This window comes from Stereum hirsutum (assembly GCF_000264905.1).
Source record: "Stereum hirsutum FP-91666 SS1 unplaced genomic scaffold STEHIscaffold_19, whole genome shotgun sequence".
NCBI classification, from domain to species: Eukaryota; Fungi; Basidiomycota; class Agaricomycetes; order Russulales; family Stereaceae; genus Stereum; species Stereum hirsutum.
Window position 1 is genome coordinate 1,093,287 of NW_006763149.1, and position 21,973 is coordinate 1,115,259.

The 21,973-nt window shown below is 50.2% G+C and overlaps 11 protein-coding genes across 11 annotated transcripts; 4 read left to right on the forward strand and 7 right to left on the reverse strand.

Moving 5' to 3' along the window:
- Nucleotides 1-703: 703 nt before the first annotated feature.
- Nucleotides 704-2,480, reverse strand: STEHIDRAFT_162629 (uncharacterized protein; the record flags this gene model as incomplete). Its single annotated transcript, XM_007310261.1, has 2 exons — nucleotides 704-2,389; nucleotides 2,466-2,480. The coding sequence occupies 2 exons, from the start codon at nucleotides 2,478-2,480 to the stop codon at nucleotides 704-706; spliced, it is 1,701 nt and encodes a 566-aa protein (XP_007310323.1).
- A 970-nt stretch (nucleotides 2,481-3,450) lies between these two features.
- Nucleotides 3,451-5,163, reverse strand: STEHIDRAFT_87194 (Metallo-dependent phosphatase; the record flags this gene model as incomplete). Its single annotated transcript, XM_007310262.1, has 9 exons — nucleotides 3,451-3,600; nucleotides 3,694-3,823; nucleotides 3,917-4,038; nucleotides 4,140-4,231; nucleotides 4,306-4,423; nucleotides 4,484-4,563; nucleotides 4,628-4,701; nucleotides 4,766-4,833; nucleotides 4,897-5,163. 9 exons carry the CDS (start codon nucleotides 5,161-5,163, stop codon nucleotides 3,577-3,579), a joined length of 975 nt encoding a protein of 324 aa, XP_007310324.1. The 3' UTR covers nucleotides 3,451-3,576.
- Nucleotides 5,164-5,374: 211 nt separating this feature from the next.
- On the forward strand, nucleotides 5,375-7,812 carry STEHIDRAFT_125829 (uncharacterized protein). The gene is made up of 5 exons (XM_007310263.1): nucleotides 5,375-5,466; nucleotides 5,519-5,538; nucleotides 5,626-5,756; nucleotides 6,118-6,458; nucleotides 6,547-7,812. Exons 1-5 carry the CDS (start codon nucleotides 5,418-5,420, stop codon nucleotides 7,713-7,715), a joined length of 1,710 nt encoding a protein of 569 aa, XP_007310325.1. The 5' UTR covers nucleotides 5,375-5,417; the 3' UTR covers nucleotides 7,716-7,812.
- A 557-nt stretch (nucleotides 7,813-8,369) lies between these two features.
- STEHIDRAFT_105284 (proline-specific peptidase) lies at nucleotides 8,370-9,862 on the reverse strand. Its single transcript, XM_007310264.1, has 2 exons — nucleotides 8,865-9,862; nucleotides 8,370-8,804 (listed from the first exon to the last, which is right to left on the reverse strand). The coding sequence occupies exons 1-2, from the start codon at nucleotides 9,557-9,559 to the stop codon at nucleotides 8,549-8,551; spliced, it is 951 nt and encodes a 316-aa protein (XP_007310326.1). The 5' UTR covers nucleotides 9,560-9,862; the 3' UTR covers nucleotides 8,370-8,548.
- A 470-nt stretch (nucleotides 9,863-10,332) lies between these two features.
- On the forward strand, nucleotides 10,333-10,768 carry STEHIDRAFT_67714 (acyl-CoA N-acyltransferase; the record flags this gene model as incomplete). The annotated part of the gene is made up of 2 exons (XM_007309939.1): nucleotides 10,333-10,595; nucleotides 10,663-10,768. 2 exons carry the CDS (start codon nucleotides 10,333-10,335, stop codon nucleotides 10,766-10,768), a joined length of 369 nt encoding a protein of 122 aa, XP_007310001.1.
- A 936-nt stretch (nucleotides 10,769-11,704) lies between these two features.
- STEHIDRAFT_142727 (uncharacterized protein) lies at nucleotides 11,705-13,031 on the reverse strand (the record flags this gene model as incomplete). Its single annotated transcript, XM_007310265.1, has 4 exons — nucleotides 12,649-13,031; nucleotides 12,496-12,583; nucleotides 12,094-12,428; nucleotides 11,705-12,028 (listed from the first exon to the last, which is right to left on the reverse strand). The coding sequence occupies exons 1-4, from the start codon at nucleotides 13,021-13,023 to the stop codon at nucleotides 11,705-11,707; spliced, it is 1,122 nt and encodes a 373-aa protein (XP_007310327.1). The 5' UTR covers nucleotides 13,024-13,031.
- Nucleotides 13,032-14,000: 969 nt separating this feature from the next.
- On the reverse strand, nucleotides 14,001-14,434 carry STEHIDRAFT_115705 (uncharacterized protein; the record flags this gene model as incomplete). The annotated part of the gene is made up of 2 exons (XM_007310266.1): nucleotides 14,001-14,056; nucleotides 14,146-14,434. The coding sequence occupies 2 exons, from the start codon at nucleotides 14,432-14,434 to the stop codon at nucleotides 14,001-14,003; spliced, it is 345 nt and encodes a 114-aa protein (XP_007310328.1).
- Nucleotides 14,435-14,979: 545 nt separating this feature from the next.
- STEHIDRAFT_68015 (uncharacterized protein) lies at nucleotides 14,980-15,504 on the forward strand (the record flags this gene model as incomplete). The annotated part of the gene is made up of 1 exon (XM_007309963.1): nucleotides 14,980-15,504. The coding sequence occupies one exon, from the start codon at nucleotides 14,980-14,982 to the stop codon at nucleotides 15,502-15,504; it is 525 nt and encodes a 174-aa protein (XP_007310025.1).
- Nucleotides 15,505-15,779: 275 nt separating this feature from the next.
- STEHIDRAFT_150505 (proline-specific peptidase) lies at nucleotides 15,780-16,954 on the reverse strand (the record flags this gene model as incomplete). The annotated part of the gene is made up of 2 exons (XM_007310267.1): nucleotides 15,780-16,195; nucleotides 16,266-16,954. The coding sequence occupies 2 exons, from the start codon at nucleotides 16,952-16,954 to the stop codon at nucleotides 15,943-15,945; spliced, it is 942 nt and encodes a 313-aa protein (XP_007310329.1). The 3' UTR covers nucleotides 15,780-15,942.
- A 583-nt stretch (nucleotides 16,955-17,537) lies between these two features.
- STEHIDRAFT_67891 (tripeptidyl peptidase A) lies at nucleotides 17,538-20,000 on the reverse strand (the record flags this gene model as incomplete). Its single annotated transcript, XM_007309955.1, has 11 exons — nucleotides 17,538-17,618; nucleotides 17,707-17,968; nucleotides 18,047-18,132; nucleotides 18,213-18,439; nucleotides 18,492-18,544; nucleotides 18,607-18,677; nucleotides 18,746-18,856; nucleotides 18,913-18,974; nucleotides 19,024-19,112; nucleotides 19,175-19,521; nucleotides 19,572-20,000. The coding sequence occupies 11 exons, from the start codon at nucleotides 19,998-20,000 to the stop codon at nucleotides 17,538-17,540; spliced, it is 1,818 nt and encodes a 605-aa protein (XP_007310017.1).
- Nucleotides 20,001-21,315: 1,315 nt separating this feature from the next.
- STEHIDRAFT_162639 (uncharacterized protein) lies at nucleotides 21,316-21,737 on the forward strand (the record flags this gene model as incomplete). The annotated part of the gene is made up of 3 exons (XM_007310268.1): nucleotides 21,316-21,388; nucleotides 21,452-21,589; nucleotides 21,652-21,737. The coding sequence occupies 3 exons, from the start codon at nucleotides 21,316-21,318 to the stop codon at nucleotides 21,735-21,737; spliced, it is 297 nt and encodes a 98-aa protein (XP_007310330.1).
- Nucleotides 21,738-21,973: the final 236 nt, after the last annotated feature.

Sequence of the window (21,973 nt, forward strand, 5' to 3'; positions counted from 1 at the left end):
AAAAGTCAATATTAAACCTGGCTATCCTTGTGTATATTCGCTCTGATCTTCACCAGCGCCCTACTACTTGTTCTGCGGTGATACTCGGGCAGGCACCACAAGCCCTCTCGGTTCGCCATTATTCTCCACGATTAACGGTGTTCTCCTTCTTTTTCACTCGTTGATATCCTCGTCGTCGATACGTAGAACTCTGGTCGGTTCGTGACTGCCATTTTTTTAGACTGACGATTGACGTAGGCTGAGGGAATCATCTGGTGGCACTAGCAAGAAGGGAGCTGGCGTCGTGGTGTAAGCTACTAGAGCACGGAATACTGTGAGATGATTCCCAGCCAAGTACGGGAGAAGGTTGGGGCAGAACTTACTCGAATCAGCGCAACGGTTGACACCTCCTAACGAGTGTTTCTTACAGAGAACGGGGAGGAGGAGTGCGCCGTGATGATGGACGGAGGAGGACAAGGTGGATGACCAGATCCAATTTAACTTGATTTCTTTTGCGCCACACTGTCGCCACACGCTCTTCGAACGGGTATAACATGAGATTCTGAATTACGCCTCAGGGCGGACCAAAAATACAGACTGTCCGAGAGATGAGTTAGCTGGCTGGGACATACAGTCTAAGTGTGAACCTGTAAGCAATAGCAAGCATAAAGCAAACGATAGAAGCTCTATGTAAAACGACCTTATGATCCTTGGACAGACACCCTTAAACGGGTACCATATACTCCTCTATGTCCGGTGTTTCAAAGCCTATCCTCTGCGTTTCAAAGCTGATCCGAAACACGACCCCATACCTAACAATCTCGCGCACGAGCCGATGGACCTCTCCATCCCTACTATCCTGTGGCTTGCGCTCCTTATCCATCGCCAAATCAATCTGGCGCATTGGAATACCCACACTATGCCTGAACCTCACGATGTTCCGGATATGGCGCAAACAATCCGCCGAGGAAATAGTGCGATCGGTGAGGACGAGCCAGAGACGGCGAAGGTGAGGACACTTGACGAGACCGTTCGGTTCCTGATACTGAAGAAGACTGAACAGCTCACTCGCGTTCCCGAAAGCAGCGGAGGATGCAGGGGGATGAGACCAAATATTGATGTGCAAGGCTAGTTCCTCCAAATTCGGGACAGAAGCCAAGAGTTCGTTCCAAGAGTAATTGGAGGAGTGGGTCCAAACCCATGGCATATCTGGGCAGGTTTGCTCCTCGATCGTGATCCAAAGTCTTGCGATGGGATGGGACGTTAGGAAGACGAGAAAGTGATGCAGCGTCTGCGCAGGAGATTCCAGCGCGGGCCACCCCCCCGAGACGTTGAAGATCGGAATCCTAGCGCTATCTCCAGCGAATCGTTGAGTAATACCGCTGAGCTTGCAGGTATGCGAGGTCAACGTCAGATGACACCAGGAAACCCGTTGTTGCCACTGTTTCATGAGAAAAGGGACTTCGAAAACGCCACTACCGGACGGTGGAGGGCGGCTTTCTATACGAACTGTTACATGGAGCGTGGTATCGACTGATATGTCAATCGAAGAAAGAAAATGATCGACGGCGGAGAATTGTCGCGGGGAGAAGTCGATGCCTAATTCACGGATATGCCTGAGATTGGCTCTGGAGGACTGGTTCACGGACCGCGATATGGTAAGGTCGGCACCAGGATCGAGTAGAATATCAAAACTGTAGAGTTGAGGAATGTTCACAACGACATCGAGGAGAGCAGAAAGTGGTAGCTCTATGTCAAATATGATGTGTAGGTGTTCCAGGGAGGGATGTGCAATAAAAGCCGTGGGGAGGTGGTTCACAGTCCGGAGGAAGGTGTTCGTAAGAGTGTTGGACAAGGCGACGGAGAAAATATTGCCATCCACGAGTTCGGAATCAATACTGAAAAGACAGTCGCCTTGAACCTGCGTGATGGTGTACCTGAAGGCGTTATCGGAATAACGGCTGATGATGGTGGGTGCAAGCTCTGTGAAAGTCGTGTTACCGAGATCTATAACGGGAAGGTCTTTGGTCCTCATAAGGATGTTCATTTTGGTTGTCGGAGGGACGACGAGATGTTTGAAAATACGGTCCACGTCTGTGAAGTTGTCGTAGCAGTAGAAGAACACTTCAGACAGATGGTTCAGGGCCACAGTTTGGAGGGGAGAGCCCAAAGGAAGTGGATCGACGTCCTGGTGGAGGTGGAATTCCAGGTGTTGAAGATTTGGAACCTGAACAAGCACCTTCAGAAGGCCATCGAGCGGAAGAACGTTGTCGATGCCCTCGTCCTCGTCAAAATAACAGAAGCGTAAATGCGTCAGCTCGGGATCCAGTGTGGCTGGAAGTCGGTAGACGTCGAGCACGTCGTCCGAACCACTACTATCAGAGTCAGAGTGCGTCTGGATCGTCGGCTGCTATGGTTGTGAAACATCGTTAGCACAACGATCGCCTTTAGGCAAGAGAGGGCGAATAGATACGGTGTTAGCTCACCAGAGTCATGTCCATGTTGATGAAGAGTAGTGGGGCGCGGTTGGGTGGGTGGTGTAACGAGGGCGGTGGGATGAGAATAGCACTGGAGACCGACGACCTTCTTGTACTTTTCTTGACTAGGGACAAAGAACCGGGTACGATCTTGGAATGGAGGGTTATTGTTCTTCTTGAGGCAACAGTCTCGGCAGTTTCTTGGCAGCCCGTTGCCGCAAGTCCGAATGGAGGAACAAATAAACAAAGCGAAATATGACGAGGGCTAACTGGTACCTCAGGTTTTGAATTGAGGTTGAGGAAATGTTATGTAAGCAGATAGCGCCTATTTTTCTGCGTAGTTTGACACGACTTCAAAACATTTGCTCGATAGACGATGCACTCTGGCCAGTCACGCTTGCGCGCAAACACCTGCTTGCAGGTCGCCTGTCACGGCTTCACCAAGCTGGCACATATTCTGAATGAACCACTAGGTCGTCCAAATCGCCAGCGAAAACTCTCATTTTGACATTGATGCCGTAGCTAGCAAACCATACCAGATGCCCATGGGGTACTTCAAGGCAAAGAGATAGCCCGATATAACCACCTTGTAGGGCATGATGGATTTGAAACATCGAGAAACCATCAAGGGGAGCTTCAAAGAAAGCTAGCTAAGAACATCCTCTGTACGTCGCCGATGCGAAAGATGTATACACCAGCCACAATATGTCGCGATCTGGTCCGTATAGTGAGCACATAGCTATGTGATTGCTCACATGCCACTCGACGAGACTGAGTGTCCGAACCAGAGGCAGACGCCTCTGCAAGCGTCGAATCGACAGTGCAATATCCATAAGAGTGAAAAGGAAATAGTTCCTCCCCGAGAATAGGGGGGCCACACTATCTCGAGCCAGCGTGAATGTAGTATCGTGCCGAGCTGAAGCTGGAGGTACTTGAGTATAAAGGCGATAGTGCATATCAGATAGCAACCATCCCTCAAACATAGGCAGAGCTGGGAGTTAGAACAGCGGCATATATTACACCCAGGAATAAACTGAGAGAAATCGTAATACACACGAAGAACTGTAAGATCTCTGATCGAACAAAACGCTGCCTGGCGGTAAGGCGATCTAGGACAAACTCAGACAAAATACGGCATATTGCCCTGCTCAAATGGTGTACGTCAGTACCAGTACCACAACCGAGCACCCCCTCGCCACGCCGAAAGGCGTCGTGGAAGCGAAGAGAAAAGACTCACCGTCCTCCGCTTGCCAATCCCACCCGGTCCACCAACATTGTCTCTTTCGTTCTCCTCCGCCGGTCCAAAGACACTAAACGACTTCCCACCATCTTGAGCGATAGTAAGGATACTTGCAAGGTTGCCACACCTGGAGTTTTCGCCACAGGTTAGATCAGGTCATTCACTTCGGACTCTGGTGCCAATACAAATGGAGTAGACGAAGGTGAAAGAGGAAGCGCACCGATAGCAATAATTTGGTGCGCTCCAGACCGTAGCGAGCTCCTCGTCGAACATGTACTTGAAGCCTTCTTGGACGAGTTGATGTGCGCGCGCGATCAGGCTGAGGGAGTTTGTATGATTGAACTGTCGTGGAAGAACAGCGAAATGGTGTGCGAGAAAGAATAGGGAGAGAAGACGGGTAAGAATTCTGCGGTGCGGATGGATGGACTCGAACGTGGACGTACCTCCCGGGTGACGCTCCCACCAAACAACCATCCCGCTCCTCGCGGACTGACCGCCCAATTATCTATCTCCTCTGGGTCGGACCACATCAGATCTGTTAAGCCGCCAAAAAAATAACCGGGAATGCTATGAGTGATTAAAGTGCAGGATCCAAACGGCCAAACGCACCACAGAAAGCGCCTTCGTGTGGAATCTCCTGTGCTCTTGAAAGTACGCGAATCTGGTCTAATGTTCGGATATCCGGCGAGAGACCACCATGGACACAAAGTACAGAGCCATCAATGATCTATTCGATCAAACGATATCAGAGTTTGGTCGTAGTGTGTCAAGGAGGGCGATGACGTACGGCTGCGAGGTTGAGATAGTCAAACACACTACAACAGGCCTTCCACACGGACGCACTGCCATACTTTTGTTGGCATTCGTCTATAGTGCAATGGGAGTATTGGTTTCATATATGCATTGAAGCATAAATAGAGAGTTCACGTACCGTAAAAACCATACACCTGCGTGATCTGTCTCGATTCGTGATTCCCGCGTAATAGGGTGACCTTGTCTGGATAGCTTTCGTTTGCGACGCATGTCAGCAACGACGGAAGAGACAAAGACAAGTAAGAAATGGACGTACGTCGCTTTTAACACGAGTAACATCGATACTGTCTCCAAACTATAATGCCCTCTATCGACAAAGTCACCCTACAGCCATCCATCCCAATCCACCCAGCCCCGCATCAGCCCAACCGATGCATGGATCGCGACCATTCTAGTGAGACGGAAGAACCTACGTGCCATAAATATATAGCTCGTATCTGGTACATCTCCTCCCTTCCTGAACAGCTCTAACAGGTCCCAGAACTGGCCATGGATGTCTCCACAGATGGTGACTGGTGATGAAACAGGTTGTATGTTGGATTCTTCAATGAGCAATGACCGGACGCGTTCGCAGAGGAGTTTCATTTCGGCTTCTGGAAGATGTTTGCATTGTCGAAGTTGGGCCAGCCATTTGTCGGGACGGAAGCGGGTCATCCTAGTAGATGAAGAGTTGGTAGCAAGACAGGAGAAGGTGGCGAAAGCGGACAACAAGCATTACGAAACGATTCGTAGACTTTCAAAGTCCGATAGTGTGATTACAGTGATTACTACAAGTTCCTCTGTAGTGTGGCTACATTGATGTCTGGCCAGCTGCTATGTTTCGCTATGCACCGCCACTACCTTCTGTCTCTTCTTCCCGTCCATCATCCTGAGCGGGAATCATCTTAGTAGTTGTCGGTGTGCTTGATATGGCTGACAACACGCTCGTACACTTGGTATATGTTCACGGATTTAGAGGTAGATCCAGATACCATCTTCGAGCCAGCTGTGATCTGACGTTGTTTTGTAGGCGATGATACCACATTCCAGGTATGTTTCGTCGCTCTTTCTCTAAAAATGGTCTCGGAATTGTTACCGTATTTATCCAGTCAATTTATTTTGGGCCGATGCACGTAGTCTTTCCCTTTGGATCTTCAGCGATACCTGGCAGCACGGATGCCTCCGAGGCTGGACGTACGGAGCAGCCTATACCCAACTTACAAGAGCGTGAAGCCTATCTCATTTGCCACGAAGAACTTCTTGGAATGGTAAGTTGTTTTTAATTTTCTGCTTGTCATCATCGTATGCGCATACTACATGTTCTGTCACTTGCGCGGTCGACTTTCATCTTCAGACTCCCCGCTCTTCCCTGTATCGCCGCAAGGCTTAGATTCTCGAACCTTCGCAGGAGGCCCTCTTTTATGAGCACTCATAAACCCTCGTTCAAACATCGAGAGGCCACGCTGTTTGCTGAGTCGCGTTAGAGGCATCTGCTCGATGTGGCACCTAGAGAGTCCGACGCCACACGCAGCTGTTGTGGCAGACATATGCGGCCATTACTTGTCCCCTAACACGCGATGGAATCCATCAAACGATGTTTCTTGGTTGCTAAACCAACCTAATCATTAGGCTCACGACCCAACCGCCTGGACCTGTGATCCTCCTCGGACACTCCATGGGCGGTCTTCTCGTCGCCGATGCTGCCATAGATCCATCCAACAAAGGCCACAAACGCATCGTCGGCATGATCGCGTTTGATTGTCCATACATCGGAATGCACCCCCACGTCGTCATTAGCGGTATCGCTTCGTTGTTTGCGAAGAAGGATAAGGCGGACGATAAGGTGGGGGATAGGAGAGGCGGTATGGAAACTGAGAGGAGGATGAACGAAGGGGAAGTGGGTGAGGAGGGAGTGCATATGATTAATGAGAATGTGACGGACGACTGGGAGAGGTTTAAGAGGGATTCCCGTATGTCATATTTTCATTCTCTGTCTTTGCACTTCTGGTCGAGGCTCCGTGACCACAGTTTTCAAGCTCTAACTTACACTCTATCTAGGCCCTCAAATGTCCCATTCTCATTCCCACTCGTCCTCCTCTTCCTTCCACACAGCTCTTTCAGGACCACCCTCCCCTCCACCACTACCCCCTCGTTCGTCCTCGCCCTCACTCCCTTCCTACTCAGCCTCAACATCATCGCCCTCATCGCCACCGCCTCTACCCCCTCGCCACCCTTCCTCCCTGGCATCCAACTCAGCCTCGACTACCTCCTCATATAGCCTTCCTTCTTCGTCCACAACGGCGCATCCCCTCCTCCGCTGGGTTGTGAAACACTCTAACGAACCCTTCACAGCCTCGAAACGCTGGATCGTCGAACACTTCCAATTCGGAATATGCATGTTCGACCCTCCAGGCCTCAAAGATCGATACACACGCCTCGTCGCCTGGGACGGTCTTTGGGTGAACTACTGGACGGAATGTCTAGTCCGAGACTCTGATGACGCGGACGACCGGGAAGGGGACGAGGGGACGGAGGGTCTCGCGTTGAGGCGGATGAGTAATAGCGAGAAAGAGAAGGAGAGGTCCGTGGCGGATAATGATGCGGCATTATTGGAGAGTCAGATGGGGAGTGTGTTGCTGGACGAGAGTATTCAGAGGCAGGAGGAAGAGCATAAACGACTTTCGAGCGCTACGCTTCCTTCGATCGTCATCGAGATGGAGCCAACAAGCCCCGTTCCTACCTCTTCCTCGTCAGGCCGTGGCTCGCCGGTGCCTCATGGCCCCTTGACGAAGGCGGAGATCAAAAAACGCGCGAAAGCACAAGAGAAAGCGGATAAGGAGCGTGACAGGATTATCAAGTCTGCGGAAAAGGAGCGTGATAAAGCGGCGAAGCAAGCGTCTAAGGATCGCGAGAAGGCGTTGAAGGCGGCTTCGAAGGAACGGGAAAGAGCTTTGAAGGCGGCGGAGAAGGAGAGGAAGAAGAGAGAGTCCGAGTCGAAGAAGAAGGACGCGAGGTCGGAGCCGACGTCGAGGCATTTTGTGGTGCTGCCGACGGGACTGGGTGCTGTGCTTGGCGGAGGGGAGAAGTGGGAGAAGGTAAGGATAGATGGAGTGGAAGATGAGGTTGCGGCGCATTGTGGGTTGTTTATTAGGGATCAGAATTTGGAGTATGATGCGTTGGTGGAGAGGGTCGGGCAGAGGGTGTTGCAGTGGTGCGAACGGCTATGATGGCGGTGGTCAAGACTCGACACTTGGCTTGCTGGCTGGTTTCGATACCTTTGCACTAAAGCCTTTCCCCTGCTCTATTCTATCATGCCAATGAAACAAGGATAGGATAACCCGAGTCGCAAAATACAAGTGATTTTCTACTCAGGATGGACTTACGCTTGGTTAGTCACGTTGTGGCGCTACACTGAAGGTTTTTGGGTATCCAAGACAAGGAACCAGCGGAGATCGCAATCGTCTTAGAGACAAAGGCGTTTCTGGATTGGGTAATGCCGGAGTTCGAAACTAGTTTACTGTAAACGTCGCTCAACACGTCCACCAAAAGTCTACGGGCGTTATGAATGCTACTCAGTTTCAAGTTTTCAACTGGACCCAGCTTTCCTGGGGGAAGTATTCTGGTTGCCAGCAAGGTAGGCTTAGTCTCCCGAAGGCAGAGTAGACTAGGTTCCAACCGGGCAAGCGACGATCATCTGGCACTACAATCGACCATCCCGTCCGTTGTCTCACTTTGCTAATTGTCCTCATCGACACTGTTATTCTGGAAGACTCGCCCAGTGCTATGTGTGAAAGCCACGGGGCCGAAGAGACGGGTTTGCGTTGCAGAAGCATAGATTGTGGCCCACAAAATCCCGACGATCGAAATCCGATCGCGCTGGCGCTGCAGTCTTTTTCTTTGTAGGGATACCAATGAATAGTGCCGGAACTGGAGAAGACGTAGACAGGAAAGAAATGGAAGCCGTGCGAACAATACAAAATCGCATACTACACAAGGAAAATGAAAGGTCGCCTCGATCCAGTCACTTACAGTCAGGTTGCGTAATCCCATATAACAAATTTCAAGCATCCTTCAAGAAACTACCGACGACCTCCATAAACCTCTCTCTCTCCTCGAAGTGTGCCATGTGTGCTGAATGTGCAAATTGAACCCATTTCACCTGCTTCAACCTGGAGAGGAACGAGATGGTGCAGAGATCGTGGCTCAATTCATGATGGCCATTGAGCAGAAGCACAGGCACGTCGATTTTGGGGATATCGTCGAGTGCGGTCCAGTCACGAATCAATCCAACGGTCGAAAAGTTCTTGGGGCCCCACCTAGTACCTTATGAGCGCATTGCGAGAAGAGTGGATGACAACGATTGATTGTGTGCTCACATTGCAGTATAAACTGTCGGGTCTTTCTTGTTCTCCATGAAACCAGCCATGATCTTGCTCGGGATCGGGCTTAGGCGGCACATGAACTTTTCGTAAAACTCCTTCATCCCTTGCTGGTACTCGTCGCTCCCCACCCTCCCGTTCTCTTCGTCGAGCTTCTCCTGCACATCCATCGGCAGCATGCTCCTCAAGGCTCGCTGGCCCTCATTCCACACCTCCATAGATCCCGCAGAAGACCACACCACATACTTCCTCAGCCCCTTAGGCCTTCCCCCAGCAAAGTTCGTACCGAACATCCCACCCCATGAATGACCTATTAGATCGTACTGACGCCCCTCCTTGTCGAGACCAAGATGGCTGACGAGAGAGTGAAGCTCTGCGACGAACATGCGTTCGTTCCAGAACTCGGGACCTGCGGTCGCCATCTCGGGGAAGTGAGTGGAATTTCTGCATCCGACCTGATCATATTGGATGATGGGGATAGAGTAGGTAGAGGTGAGATCGGCGAGAGGGTCGTATGCCTCGGAACCGACGCCTGGTCCACCGTGAAGAATGATGAGTGGTATGGATGTGGCGGTGAGCTCTCCTGTGATTTTATACCACGTTTTGAGCGGTTTTTTCGCGAGAGGATAATCGAAGTCAGCTTCGCCTTCGAAAACCGGGAGAACAGCAGAGCAAGATGTCTGGGCAGTCATGATAAGGAAGAGTGGTCGGACCAGAGCGTCACGACGGATGCGAGAGGAAGGTCTATGTAGGCTTCTTTGGGGAACGAACGCAAGAAGTTGTGGGAAAGTGGGGGGCGTTGAACGTTGAGTGTTTCATCAACTCGCTTCCCACGAGCAATATGGATATCTCGGATCATCGCTGAAAGAATGCGAGAGGTAACGCGGCGTCTACTGTGATAGGAGGTGTTGAGGATGTGTGTTTTTGTTGCGAAACTGACACGAAGCTTTTCCCTCCGGAGAGATTCGCAGGCCGCGGAACTCCGACGCCAACCTCGATTAAACCTTCGCCGCCACCGATCCCGGCACTGAAGACCCCAAGATAAACAATCGCAACAATAGCTTTGCGATGCCCGGCGTCTTGTCCACATGGTGGAACACATCTCAGTGGGAGTTGAGTGGGAGTATCAGAGCCCGAAAAGGTTCGAGCGCTACTCAACTGTGAGCGATCTTCCCCAAGCGCGCTCTTCCACCCTTCCAGATACCTTAATATTCGGGACCAGCCCCCACAACCCTCGCACGTGCGCACGCGATTCCGACAAGCCCCACCAAAGCCCCACTTCTCGCCATCCTCATCTACTTTCCTTTCCTCCATGTTCAAAACCGAGCGACTGACTCTGCGCGGTTACCGTCCTTCAGACGATGAATTCTTCATGAACCTCTTCGACGAATATCCCGTCCTCGTTAACCTCACCGATGGCTACATCACACCTAACCTTGCTGGGCATAAAGCTCGTCTCGATGCCATGACAAAGTGTCTTCTTTTCGTCGTTGTCGTCGATAAAGGCAGTGGGGAGAACATGGGTTTCACCCTCCTCCAGCACCGCAACCCGCTCGATCGCAATGCAGAGATCGGTATCGCCATTGGTCAGAAGTGGTGGGGAAAGGGCTATGGGACAGAGATTATGTCATGGTTGATTCCATATGCCTTCCGCGGGCTCTCCCAGCATAGACTCTCGCTGCATGTCTGGAGGTCGAATTCCCGTGCCTTGAAAATGTATGAGAAACTGTGAGTGGCTCGAATATCATTGCCGGAGGGAGTTGAAGTTCACCGTATTGACCCTATTTTACCACAGTGGGTTCAAGCAAGAGGGTTGTATTCGCGGCGCAGTATGGAAGGATGGAAAGTGGGTGGATACCCTGTGGTTCGGCTTGCTCGCGGACGAGTATAAGCCATCTTAGAGAAACTGTAGGTTGATCGTCCGTCATCTCTCTGAGAAGGATACTTATGTGTGTACAGGACAATATTGTTTTCACGTTTGCGGCTCAATTCTTGCGAGAATGTACTGTATTGTTTGGTTGGCGCACATGGCGTACATGTGCAAGTCAGTTTGAATGGATTTATTCGTGTAAAACAGTGCAATGTTATAAGTCGTATTATTCCCTCGAGCTGGGGAATGAAAAGCCTTCCACCCCTTATCTGAGATGGCACATTTGATCAAGAGGCAGAGGTTCTCGTTTGAACCCTCGTCATCCGTCTTTCGAGTTCGCCTCCGTAACTCGTCTCCGTAACTCTCCCATACATGCAGTAGTTCATTTCTCCAAAATTTTCATGATCAAGCCGTAGTTTATACATGATGGACAGCAGCACCTTCCAAACTTGAGAACATGTATAATTAACATAGTATTCAGTACAGAAAACGATGGACAGAGTAAGACGACAAGGAAAACAGGTTGTGAACAGTAGAGCAGAGCCGTCGTGGTTGCGAGCGAAGCAGCCAAAGTCGCGACTTGGTGCGTATTGCAAGTCACCCCGGTCTTGCACACTTGACGGACACCACGGCACAGTATCAATAGACACAGAATAAAATAGATTAGAAACGAAGAGGATCAAACAGTTTGAGCTGCCTGGCGCAATGTCATTGCGTGCTTAAGCGACCAACCTGGGTTGAACCTGGGGACCCCAGAGTAATATTTATATTCTAGAAACCGAAGGGAAAAATAAACAGAGCCATCGTTCCTTGGCCGTTCCAAACAAGAGGAAGTATATCTCCATGGCCCAAACCTTTGAATGAATACGGGAAATACAGCCCGAAATCTCGGCAAAAACTTTCCTTCAAGTACTACCCCTGGCACCGTTATCCTACCCTTGACGTAATATGAAAGAGTTCATTGGACCTAAACCTTTTCTAAATCGTCCACGGCGACGCTTAACGCATCCTTACTCCCTCCCAATGTCCTGACGGTGCTTTCCGACGCCCCCGTCGACGCTAGAGCCGAAGCCGACATGCCGGATGGCAAAGGCTTCGTGAACTGAATCCGTTGCATGGCATGTCCCTCGTTCATACCATAACCGCCCCGGCGCCCGCCATCAGCGGAGAACTGCGAGGATCCGGCGGTATTGAAAGGAAGGGAGCCTGCTGTAAGTCCGTGAGTCATCGTATCAGTGTCCCAGCTCTTTCCTTGGGCAACCCGGAACATGATGAGTAGCGTTGCGATGATCTAGAATCAGTGATAAAGGTGAGTTCATCAAATATCGATAGACGCGACATGTAATATGTTCTGACCTGGACGCCGCTGAGGGCTTGGAAGAAAACTTCGTTGAGGGGGTTGTTCATGGCGAAAGGAACGAGAAAAAGGAGGGAGAAGGTGGAGAAGATAGCGTCTGATTCGACGATCATGGCGGCGATGCTCGCATATTGCGAACCGTGACTGGTGCCCATGGCGGAGACGATGTTTCTCCTGAAGACGAGGAGTCTCAACGTGATGGCGATGGTAAGGATTATGTTGAGGGAAAGAGAGAGCGAAAAGAATGGGATGGTCCAGTTGATAGAGGCCGCCGGGCTGCCAGGACTCCAAGGAGAGGATGCAGAGACCTCGAGGAGAAAGAGCAGGCCAGTAACTGGTGTTATATCAGACGGATTCAGTTAGAAAACGAGTATGTTTTGTAGAGTGGGGGAAAAGCTTACCGAAGGATCCCAAAAAGAGCAAGGAAGGAAAAAACATAATGGCCCAAAGAGCGCGACCAGTATTGTAGATAACGTAGAAGCGCCACAGCTGGATTGAAAGAGCATGAGAATAGCCGCCGAGAAAAAGAATCTTTCAAAGAAAGTCCGACTTGCCAGTAACGCATCGCACAACCAAGTCGACATAATAGCGCATACATTTCCGAGTTCGTCAATCGGTATTGAAAACGACGTCTCCTCATACACACCAGGACCGCCCGTAATGTTTCTGTTGTCGATAAACGCGAGCTGAGTAAATTGAGCGTTTGAAGCATAGAACAGCGTTCCAAGGATGAAGATGACAGAGATGTATGCCAAGAAGATGTATTTGCGTTTCGAATTGACACCAGAACGAGTGCGTAAAAGATGCCAAAAGGTCATCGCGAAGAGTGTCACCTCCGTGCCATACGCGACCCCGGCGAGTAGGGCGCCTTGGAGGAAGGACTTTTCCGTGAAGATCTGCTCGCTCGTCTCATCGAGGGAGGACGACATCTCTGGGGGTGGATGACAGGGGGTTGTAGGTGAAAAGGGCCAGTGGAGCTGCTACACTTGAGGCCTGAGGAGAGTCAGATGTCCACGGTGCTCCTTCAATAATGTCGATGTAGACGCCATCCTCCGTATCATTCCCTGAACAGCCTAGCACACGATTCGGGCGTCAAAACCCGTCTTCGTATGATGACGTCCCTGAAATAGGCGATCCTGGGAGACTTCACATCCCAGGGAGAACAAGTACTAGTAGTGTTGACAGTTGTTTGATGGTGAGCAGCGTGTCGGGGAAGAAGCAAGGCGTGTTCTAAAACTGCCCAGGCGAGGATTATCGATACCAAACCCACAACACCGTCCAATCCGGGACATAAGCGTGCTGCTAGAAGATTTCATCCCCTAGGTGCCCACGGATATCAGAGAGGCCCAATGATACAACAGTGTCAAGTTTGGCACTTCGCATATGGCGTGATGCAGCGCTCCCCACCTTTACGGGATTTGACCTTCCTTGTGTAACATTCTTAGAACGACGGCAAAATATACGCGCCGGGATCGGACCTATGGGGTGGTTGCTGGGGTCCTGGTGATGTGAGCAGTGTATATCCTCCGACATCGCCGTACTTTCGGCAGATGTAGAACGTCTTGAAACAAGCCGTTTAGGGTCAAAGGCGCTTGCGGCCCACCAGGGAAGTGACAATATTCCTCTGTGCCACCAAGGTCCAATCGGAGTGCGTTTTTGCGGGTGTAGAAAAAGAGAATCACGCTGTGTTTGCAGAGGTGAAACCATGAGGGATTCTGTACAGCACCCGGTAGGATGCTACGAGAATGTATGTTACAGTGGAGTGAGGGACAGCCCTAATGTAGTCCCGTAGTTAATTTCAGGACAACTGCGATACAATCCGATTTGGGCAAACGCAAAAAAAGGTGATTACATATGAAGCTCGGCACGGCAGAAAAATACAGCCTCAAGCAAGCCTCCAGTCCATTCAAGCCCCGCGTGCGGTTCTCGCCACCTGCTCAAACTGGTACTCTGCATCATGCACTTGATTGCAATGAGAAGCACGTCAGCGTCAAGAACACAATACTTGTAAGATAAAAAAAAAGCCAGGGAAATGGACGTAAAATCCTCACATCTCTGACGAGAGCGATCGCCTAGCCCATTATACTGGTCCGCCCTGCTGAGCTGCATCACGTCGAGGGCAGGAAGGCAGTCCACAACAGAGACGGACAGAGCATTGGTCGCCCAAGCATTCGCCCCTGTAAGAACTATGGTGACGGCAAGAAAGAGTACGAGGAGAGCTTTGAGTGAGAAGGAGGGCTTCGCCTCCGTCTTGGAGGTAAGATCTGGATAGTACGGAGACTCGAGCTCTGTGTCGAGGATATCGCCAGACGCATTGAGCAAAGGCTGGTAGGCGTCCATTGTGGGTGCTTGAGAGGAGAATTGGTGGAAGGAGACTAGGAAGCTTCGCTTCATATGGCGGAGGATTCTCAGAGCCGTGACAATCTGTGCAACCGTGACATACGCCAGAGGAATAACTGTCTGGACAGATTCTCGGCGCGAGGCTGTGAAAGATCGAGAAAGAATCTAGACGTATAATGGAAAGCCAACCTTAGCCAACCCACTGCGATACCATGACGGCAGTTTCCTCTGATGGCACGATACGCACTTATAATCAGCGATGAAGACATAAGCCAGAGCAACGCCACCATCGCATCGTCCCATTTCTGCCATTACATCCAATATGCCGTCCAAGTCATTCTCCGCCAGTCAATCAATTTGTTGGGCATTACTCGCCCTGCTGGCGTTCTCATGCTACCAAGCTTTCGAGCTGAGGGTGAAGTTGAAGATGCTGCAGGATATACACCTCGCTTTACACCCTGAAGAATTGACCTATAGTAAGTCTCTCGCATCCATCGCTCTCAGCTTCCGAGAAGCATATATCAGCAATTTTACTGACTTCTCGCATGCGTTTCCTGCAAATAGCATACAAAGATGGCAACCACCCGAATACGCTCCCTATCCACGTCAAGGAGACCGCGATGGAGGTCGAGTGGCTAGACGAAGAAGTCTATGGCCTCTACGCTGACGAAGACTGGGCGTCACTCTTCCCCGGAGACTCGGGCTTCGTTTTTGTGGGTCCTCCGGTCAACGACACCAGCTCCGAGTGGAACGCCAATGTCTTCGCAATCGGCATGTTCCATCAACTGCACTGCCTCGACGTCTTCCGCCACTCATACGTGGCTGCTAAAGCGGGCGTCCTGGCCTATCCGGGCAACGGCACAGGTTTCGATCATCACATCAACCATTGCCTGACTTATATGAGAGAGATGGTGTTATGTGCAGCAGATACTACGCTCATACATACCAGGGATGTGGACGAAACACTGGGTAGAGGGAAGTACGAGGCGACGAGTATCGGCACGGTGCATAGGTGCAGAGACTGGACGCAGGTCAGGAAGTTCGTAGAGGACAACAAGGCACCGATGTAAAACTTACAGAGGTTGTATAGAAGGTCGTGCGATATGCCACAGGTCGAATGTACTTCCTTTGTCTCAAAAGCTTGAGCGACTGCCTTCTTGTATGTAGCACTTTTGTGTCAAGACCGCCATTTTTGGGGCCAAGGGCGCACGAGAAAAGAGTTTCTGGGCAGAGAAGTACCAAGAGACATAGAAGCTTGAGGGGAAAATGCGAGCAAGATGTAGAACACAGGTTGTCACCCAGAGAGAGAGGACGAGAATTGAAGCGAGCATGATATTTGAAAGTCGGAGTCTGTACGCCACTGATAAATCGATTGTGGCGTGTGGCTCAAGGTACAGTCGTTTACCGGTCCTCTAGACACCGAAACCGAATCATATCGATTCAGTGGCTACGAGTCCTTAGTACAAGAAGGAAAATATGTAATGCGCTCAGAGAAATTTTCGTCCTCCTCAATCAACCAAAAAATCGGCGACAACCTTCATGTATCTCTCCCTTTCCTCGTAATGAGCCATATGAGCAGATTCTGCGAACTGAACCCACTTGACCTTATCCAATCTATCGAAGAACGATACCATACAGCTGTCTTGTCCTTCATCGTAACGTCCGTTGAGTAGCAACACGGGAACGTTGATTTTGTGGATATAGTCGAGCGCAGACCAATTCTTCAACGTTCCGGTGACGAAGAACTCGGAGGGACCCCACCTGCACGCCACACAGAGAACATCAGCACCGAAAACACTGAAAGGAGATGCAAAAAAGCGGGGTAACTTGCATCACCGAGTAAGTCGTCGGGTCCTTTCCAAGCTCACCGAGCCCGTCCATGATCTCCTCAGGAACAGGATCGAGACGGCACATGAATCTAGAATAGTACTCGAGCATAGCGCCCTGGTACTCATCACTCTCCGTCGTCCCATCCTTCTCGCATCTATCCATCACATCCTGCACCTCCTTCGGTAAAGTCCTCCTCAACTTGTTCTGCGCCTCCACCCAGAGGTCGATCGATCCCGCTGACGACATGATAATGTACTTCCTCAACCCCTTCGGTCTCCCAGCAACAAACGTCGTCCCGAACATCCCTCCCCACGAGTGCCCAAGTACGTCGTACTGCCTTCCTTCACCATCAAGACCGAGATGTTTGATCAGGGAGTATAGTTCGGCAACGAAAAGATTCTCGTTCCAAAAGTCTGCACCAGCCTCGGCTTTGTCCTGAAGGTGAGTGGAGCGTTTACAACCGACCTGGTCGTATTGTATGATAGGGATGGAGTGTGCGATTGTGAGGTCGACGAAGGCGTTGTAGGCTTCTGAGCCAACACCCGGGCCGCCATGGAGAATGATGAGGGGGATTGAGCTCGGAGTCAAGTCTCCCGTGATTCTGTACCACGTTTTGAGTGGTTTGCCTGCAGCGAGGTAGTGGAAGTCTGCCTCGCCTTCAACGACGGGAGGAGTAGTAGAGGTAGACATGATGAGACAAAGGTGATGGTCAGAAGTTATGGGCAGTACGAAGTCGTTACGAAGTATTGTCGTAGTAGGTCGTAGTACGAGTTATGTACGTTATCAGAATGTTGTATCCTGGTCCATCATTCGGCTTTGCACGGACTGGTTCCCATTCCCATGGGAGTCCCAAAAAGAGCGATATACGCAGCTGCTACCCTCTTCCATTCGATGGTCCGCGGAAATTGACCCCTTCTCGGAAACTTTGGCGCTTATCGGTGGACATACAGTGTGATGCTGGGAGCGGGCGCACTTTTTTCCATGTATAGCGCTCCTTGTTACCGGATTAGATGGCCGCGTATATTATAGGGACGATTGGATCTTATGCCGCTGGAAGGATGCAGCTGCTCGGGGGCCTGGTGCAGCCGCCAGTTGATACACACGCTTCCAAATTAGCCGAAACAAAAATACACATATGCATAACACAAGGTGCGCCCGACAATCGATAAAGCATCATGCATCAGACGGCCCATGTGCAATGGGTCATGATGACAGTGGGACAAAAAGACCTGTTCCATGGATACGAAACGAGTAGACAGAAAGGAAGGAAGGCTCATAAGCCCATTACAATCGTTTTGAGCTTCGCAAAATCAGGTGTCCCGAGTCCGGTGATAGGATCCCAACCTCTCGTACACTGACGGAACGTAGGAAATTCCAAAAGATCCGGAGGGATTAATGATTAGGCCCAGTTTAGATAAAACATCACAGCGACCGTTACTCACGTTGAAACCTTGGGTCCCGCACCCGGGATTATTCCCGACGAGGATGTCATTCAGACCTTCAAACCCCTTGGAATACAACATAGGATTCAACCACCCTAGAGGGGGCTTTCCTGCATTGATTCTGGCATCGTTCAGCATGGAAATGATTGACGCGAAAGTGGGTGTGGCAGCGGACGCGCCGCCAATTAAGCGCTGCACGCCGGCAAGAAATATCAGATAGAGGTCTCCTTGAGCCGAGACATCAGGAATCGGAGCACCCTCGCTATGTAACGGGAAGAGAAAACGTGTAGAGAGCAGTTAAACCACAATGCGGACACTCAGGCGAGTTGGAGAAACGTACGGATTGAAAAGACCGGCGTACGTATCCTTAGGAAATTGCTCGAAGAAGGATGCGACAGCTTCGTCGGCATATGCTGGTCTCTGAAACTGTCGGAGAAAGAGCCAGTCCACAGACAATGAGTAGAGTGATTATACTTACACACCGCTGTGCGTTCAGAATAACTCACATAATCACTGAAACCACCTCCACTCCCGAACCTCGTCGTCGCCACCTCAGGTGCGAATCCCTGTGTCGCCCCAACGGCAGTCACAAAAGGACAACTAGCCGGAAAGTTGGCGATGAATCGGGTCGCGTTACGACCATCGTTGGTGGTACACAGTTGGGTAGGATTAGGGTCTACACCGCCTACCCCTCCGTCCCCAGACCCGAAGAGAAGGGATACTCCGCGAGCCCCTTGAATCAACATAAGAGATCAGGCTTTATACAGATCAGCAGGCAAGCGTACCAAGTTGAGCATAGCCTTGACAGACCCTCAAAGCATAGCTTTTGGGCACTGTTCTAATGAGCCGGTTGTAGTCGTCACTACCATGAAAGCCGAAATGATAAGCAATACTGCTCACTGCTCCTCATCGCCGTAGGATGTGGATATCGTCTGCGGAACGTTCGGGTGGGATAAAACATAATCGAGCCACTATATATCGGAAGTTTGAATTTAACACTTCAACGTTGATAAAATTCATAGTGTAGTGTCCTTCTTACATCGAGATATGGTTCATTCATGTCGGTAGGGACATTCAGATCAGGTTTAAAAGGCGCCCTGCCTCCTGTCGAGTAGAACGTTGCCGGGGTAGGAAACGTCAATCCAAATGCCTAGTAATATTATTGTCAGCGACAGTAATTACGTAGGAGGGAATCAGCAGGCTAACAAACTGTACATCCAGAGACGCCTCGGGGCCAGCAGCAGACAAGTTCTGTGAATTTAGACCACCTATGAAGACAGTTATTGATGGACTGAGGAGGAGCAACGCCAGATATACCGTTGATCAAGATTTCCTTGAACGAAGAGTCTATAGCGTCTGAGCGCTGTTGAGCGAAAAAGGAATGTAAGTCTTGCTTGTTCGCAAATCTAAAATGGCCAGACTCCATCACAAAATTGTAAAAAACGCAACAAGTAGAAAATTTACGAACTCTTCTAAGTAGCCAGTAACGGCTATCTGGTTTCCGTTATCCCTAGTGGTGTTGTATCCGACAGCGTTGTATATCTGCTTCAAACACGACACTGTGATTCTCGTGCGGCAGCCCGGATCGATTCCTGTATGAGTCGAAGAGAAATTTGACTCAAGTCCAATGACATCAGCGACTATGTTGGCGCTGCCTTCGTCGTCCCAGATGAATGAGGCCCGAAAGCGTCGTGTACGGGAAAACATGGTCGTAGGTTGTATGAGTTGTATGTGGTCGTTGAGGTGTGCCGGAAGACTATATTCCGTCGTTCTGACGAGACTGCTGCCGTCATCGTGCGTCCACACGTGATAGGTCTGCACTTATATTTAGTGTAAATTTGAATACGTGATAGACTGCCACTGACCGTATGAAGCATAATTTCGACTAAGCCAACAGGAAGCGCAAGATTCAACCAGTCTCCAGCTGGCGATCGCGTGACATCACGGTGGATGTCCACACCATGCATCGTGAGCCATTCTTCTACCAAGTTCACACTCTCCCGCTTAGGTTTGACGAGAGCTTCGACCTCTTCTCTCGTGAGGTGAGCGCCATACCGCTCATGAGCCGGATCACTGACTTGATACAAGTGCCGCTCTAGAGCAGCGAAATCCGACTGGGGCAGCGCAATGCGGAGATGCAGAATATGATCAGGCGGGGCTAAGCCAAGATTCTTCCAAGACTGGGGGGGTTCGTCAATGTGCTCCTTGACAGCGATATTCGAGAAATTAAAACCCGAGGTAGCAAGAGGAGCAGATGTCGCTAGCAGAACGACTAGGTAGAGGTAGAAGGCCATCAAGCAGAGTCAAGCGGTTTACTTAATCGGCTTTCAGTTCTCCGCACTTGATCTGGATTTGGCGAAGAGCAAGCGCGTTTATGTAGGAATCAAGTAGGAATTCATGATGTTGAAGTTTTCAAGTGAGCCGGAGCCAGTCGTTCGGTATCAGTATGGGAAGATAAGATGATATTTCGAATTGGGTAAGCCTTCGACCAAATGTTCGTCACCTAGAAATATTTCTAACCGTGTCCTTCAAGTTGCCCAGTTCGCCGAATATCAGCCTGGTCTCGACATGAATTACAGCAATTGGTAGCCCTGAGCGGCGATCTATTCTGTTTCCTCGCTGCAGATGCGAAATAGCTTTGCAATTACCTCTATACCTTCATCATGATGCATCTGTCGGGAGGATTGTTTCGGTCGCGAATAGTACAGCCTGATGGAGAATCCCATGCGAATCCGTAACACATCGAATACGAGAATCAGGACTCGCATGAAGAAAGAAGACCATATCGTCTGATGTGGATGAAAATAGCACATCTACGGTTTTCAAAACCACCGAGACCCCCGCTATAGAGTATCTGATCTGGAGACTAACCTTCGTTCATCACGCCCAACCGAGCACAGCCAGGCTCCGCCGGTGCTCCCAGCCTCATCCTTTGCGAATCGCTCGTATCGGTGATACGGGCTGGCAGATCGGTCGCAATACTTGCATCAACAATACCGAGTTTAGAACAATAAACTCCTCACAAACCCAGTGTGAGTTTCCTTTCGGCGTATTCGCATTTCTCTGTATGTTCCGTCAAGCATAGCTTCTTTTTTTGGGGACAGAGGGGTCCATTTCCCCTTCACTAAGCGCTTTACAATTGTTAAACTCAAGTCACATGGTGAGTTACCGAAGATATCGTATCCTGGTACTTGCATTATATCTGCCCGACTTTCGTATTCTGACCGTGCCTTTCGTCAAACAGGGAGAAGCTGAGCGAATAGCCGTGGTCCATCGCACTTGCATTTCTGTCTCATCGCCGCCCGCGGTGATACAAGCGCTGCGATGATCACACGCGTGATACGCCCAAATGCGTCCCTCGAAATGGAACATAGGTATTGCCCCCGGACACTGGCGCTCTCTGAGCAGCAGCGCCGCAGAAGGCAAGATGATGGTCAGAACGAATGCATAGCCCATCATCCAAAACCTACGCCACGCTGTTATTCAGTGGATGCCCTTGTGATGCTATATAAACGGTCTCTCTTTTTTTCCCAACTCACAACCCGCGCAAGTCACTCGTATCCCCACCATCCTTTTTGCATATTTGCACTCAACAATACATTTCTCAAGATGCTCAAACTCTCGTCGTCTATCATTATGACATCCGTGGTTCTTTGCCTCAGTGTCCTCTACGTCTCAGAAGGTGACAGTCGCCACTCTTCTCTGTCTTCGTGTATCAATTACTGACGCGAGAGCATAAAAACAGTTGGTGCAAAGGCCATTTCTGTCGAATCTCGAGGGGTTTCCTTCATTAAGCGCGAAGGTTTCGACAGTTTATTCCCTACCGCAGATACCGCCGGCCTTGAAACCGCACCTGACCTAAAGAAAACCGGTGAGGCTCGTGGTGAGCTGAAATTCACTACTTGACGTGGAGAATTCTGACTAACACATCTTTCTCTTTGCAAGACATCGCGGCCCGGGATGCTTTCTCTATTCTTGACCCCACGGCAAACACTACCGATCTGAAACCCCAGGAAGACAATGATGCATAATTGTCTGCTGTGGTCAGTTGCCACAGAATGTAAGTTTCACATTCCAGTAATCCCATAGTTGGCTGTCCCTGTGCTTCAACAATGCTTACCAAACTTCGTGGACGTAGAGTTTAACATGGTAAATCTGTGTCTTTGCCGAATCCGTGCACTATGATGGGACATGGGTGGATATATATTTCGGGGATTAAGACCTTTCCTGTACTATACCGTTGTAGAGCTATCAGAAAGATGAGGAA

What these genes read in the sequence shown, in the direction of transcription:
- STEHIDRAFT_125829 (XM_007310263.1), top strand. Translation starts at nt 5,418, where the DNA reads ATGGCTGACAACACGCTCGTACACTTGGTATATGTTCACGGATTTAGA. An exon ending in GCGATGATACCACATTCCAG is followed by an intron (nt 5,539 to 5,625) that starts GTATGTTTCGTC and finishes CGATGCACGTAG; the next exon opens with TCTTTCCCTTTGGATCTTCA. An exon ending in ACGAAGAACTTCTTGGAATG is followed by an intron (nt 5,757 to 6,117) that starts GTAAGTTGTTTT and finishes CCTAATCATTAG; the next exon opens with GCTCACGACCCAACCGCCTG.
- STEHIDRAFT_105284 (XM_007310264.1), bottom strand. Translation starts at nt 9,559, where the DNA reads ATGACTGCCCAGACATCTTGCTCTGCTGTTCTCCCGGTTTTCGAAGGC. An exon ending in CCGACAGTTTATACTGCAAT is followed by an intron (nt 8,805 to 8,864) that starts GTGAGCACACAA and finishes ATAAGGTACTAG; the next exon opens with GTGGGGCCCCAAGAACTTTT.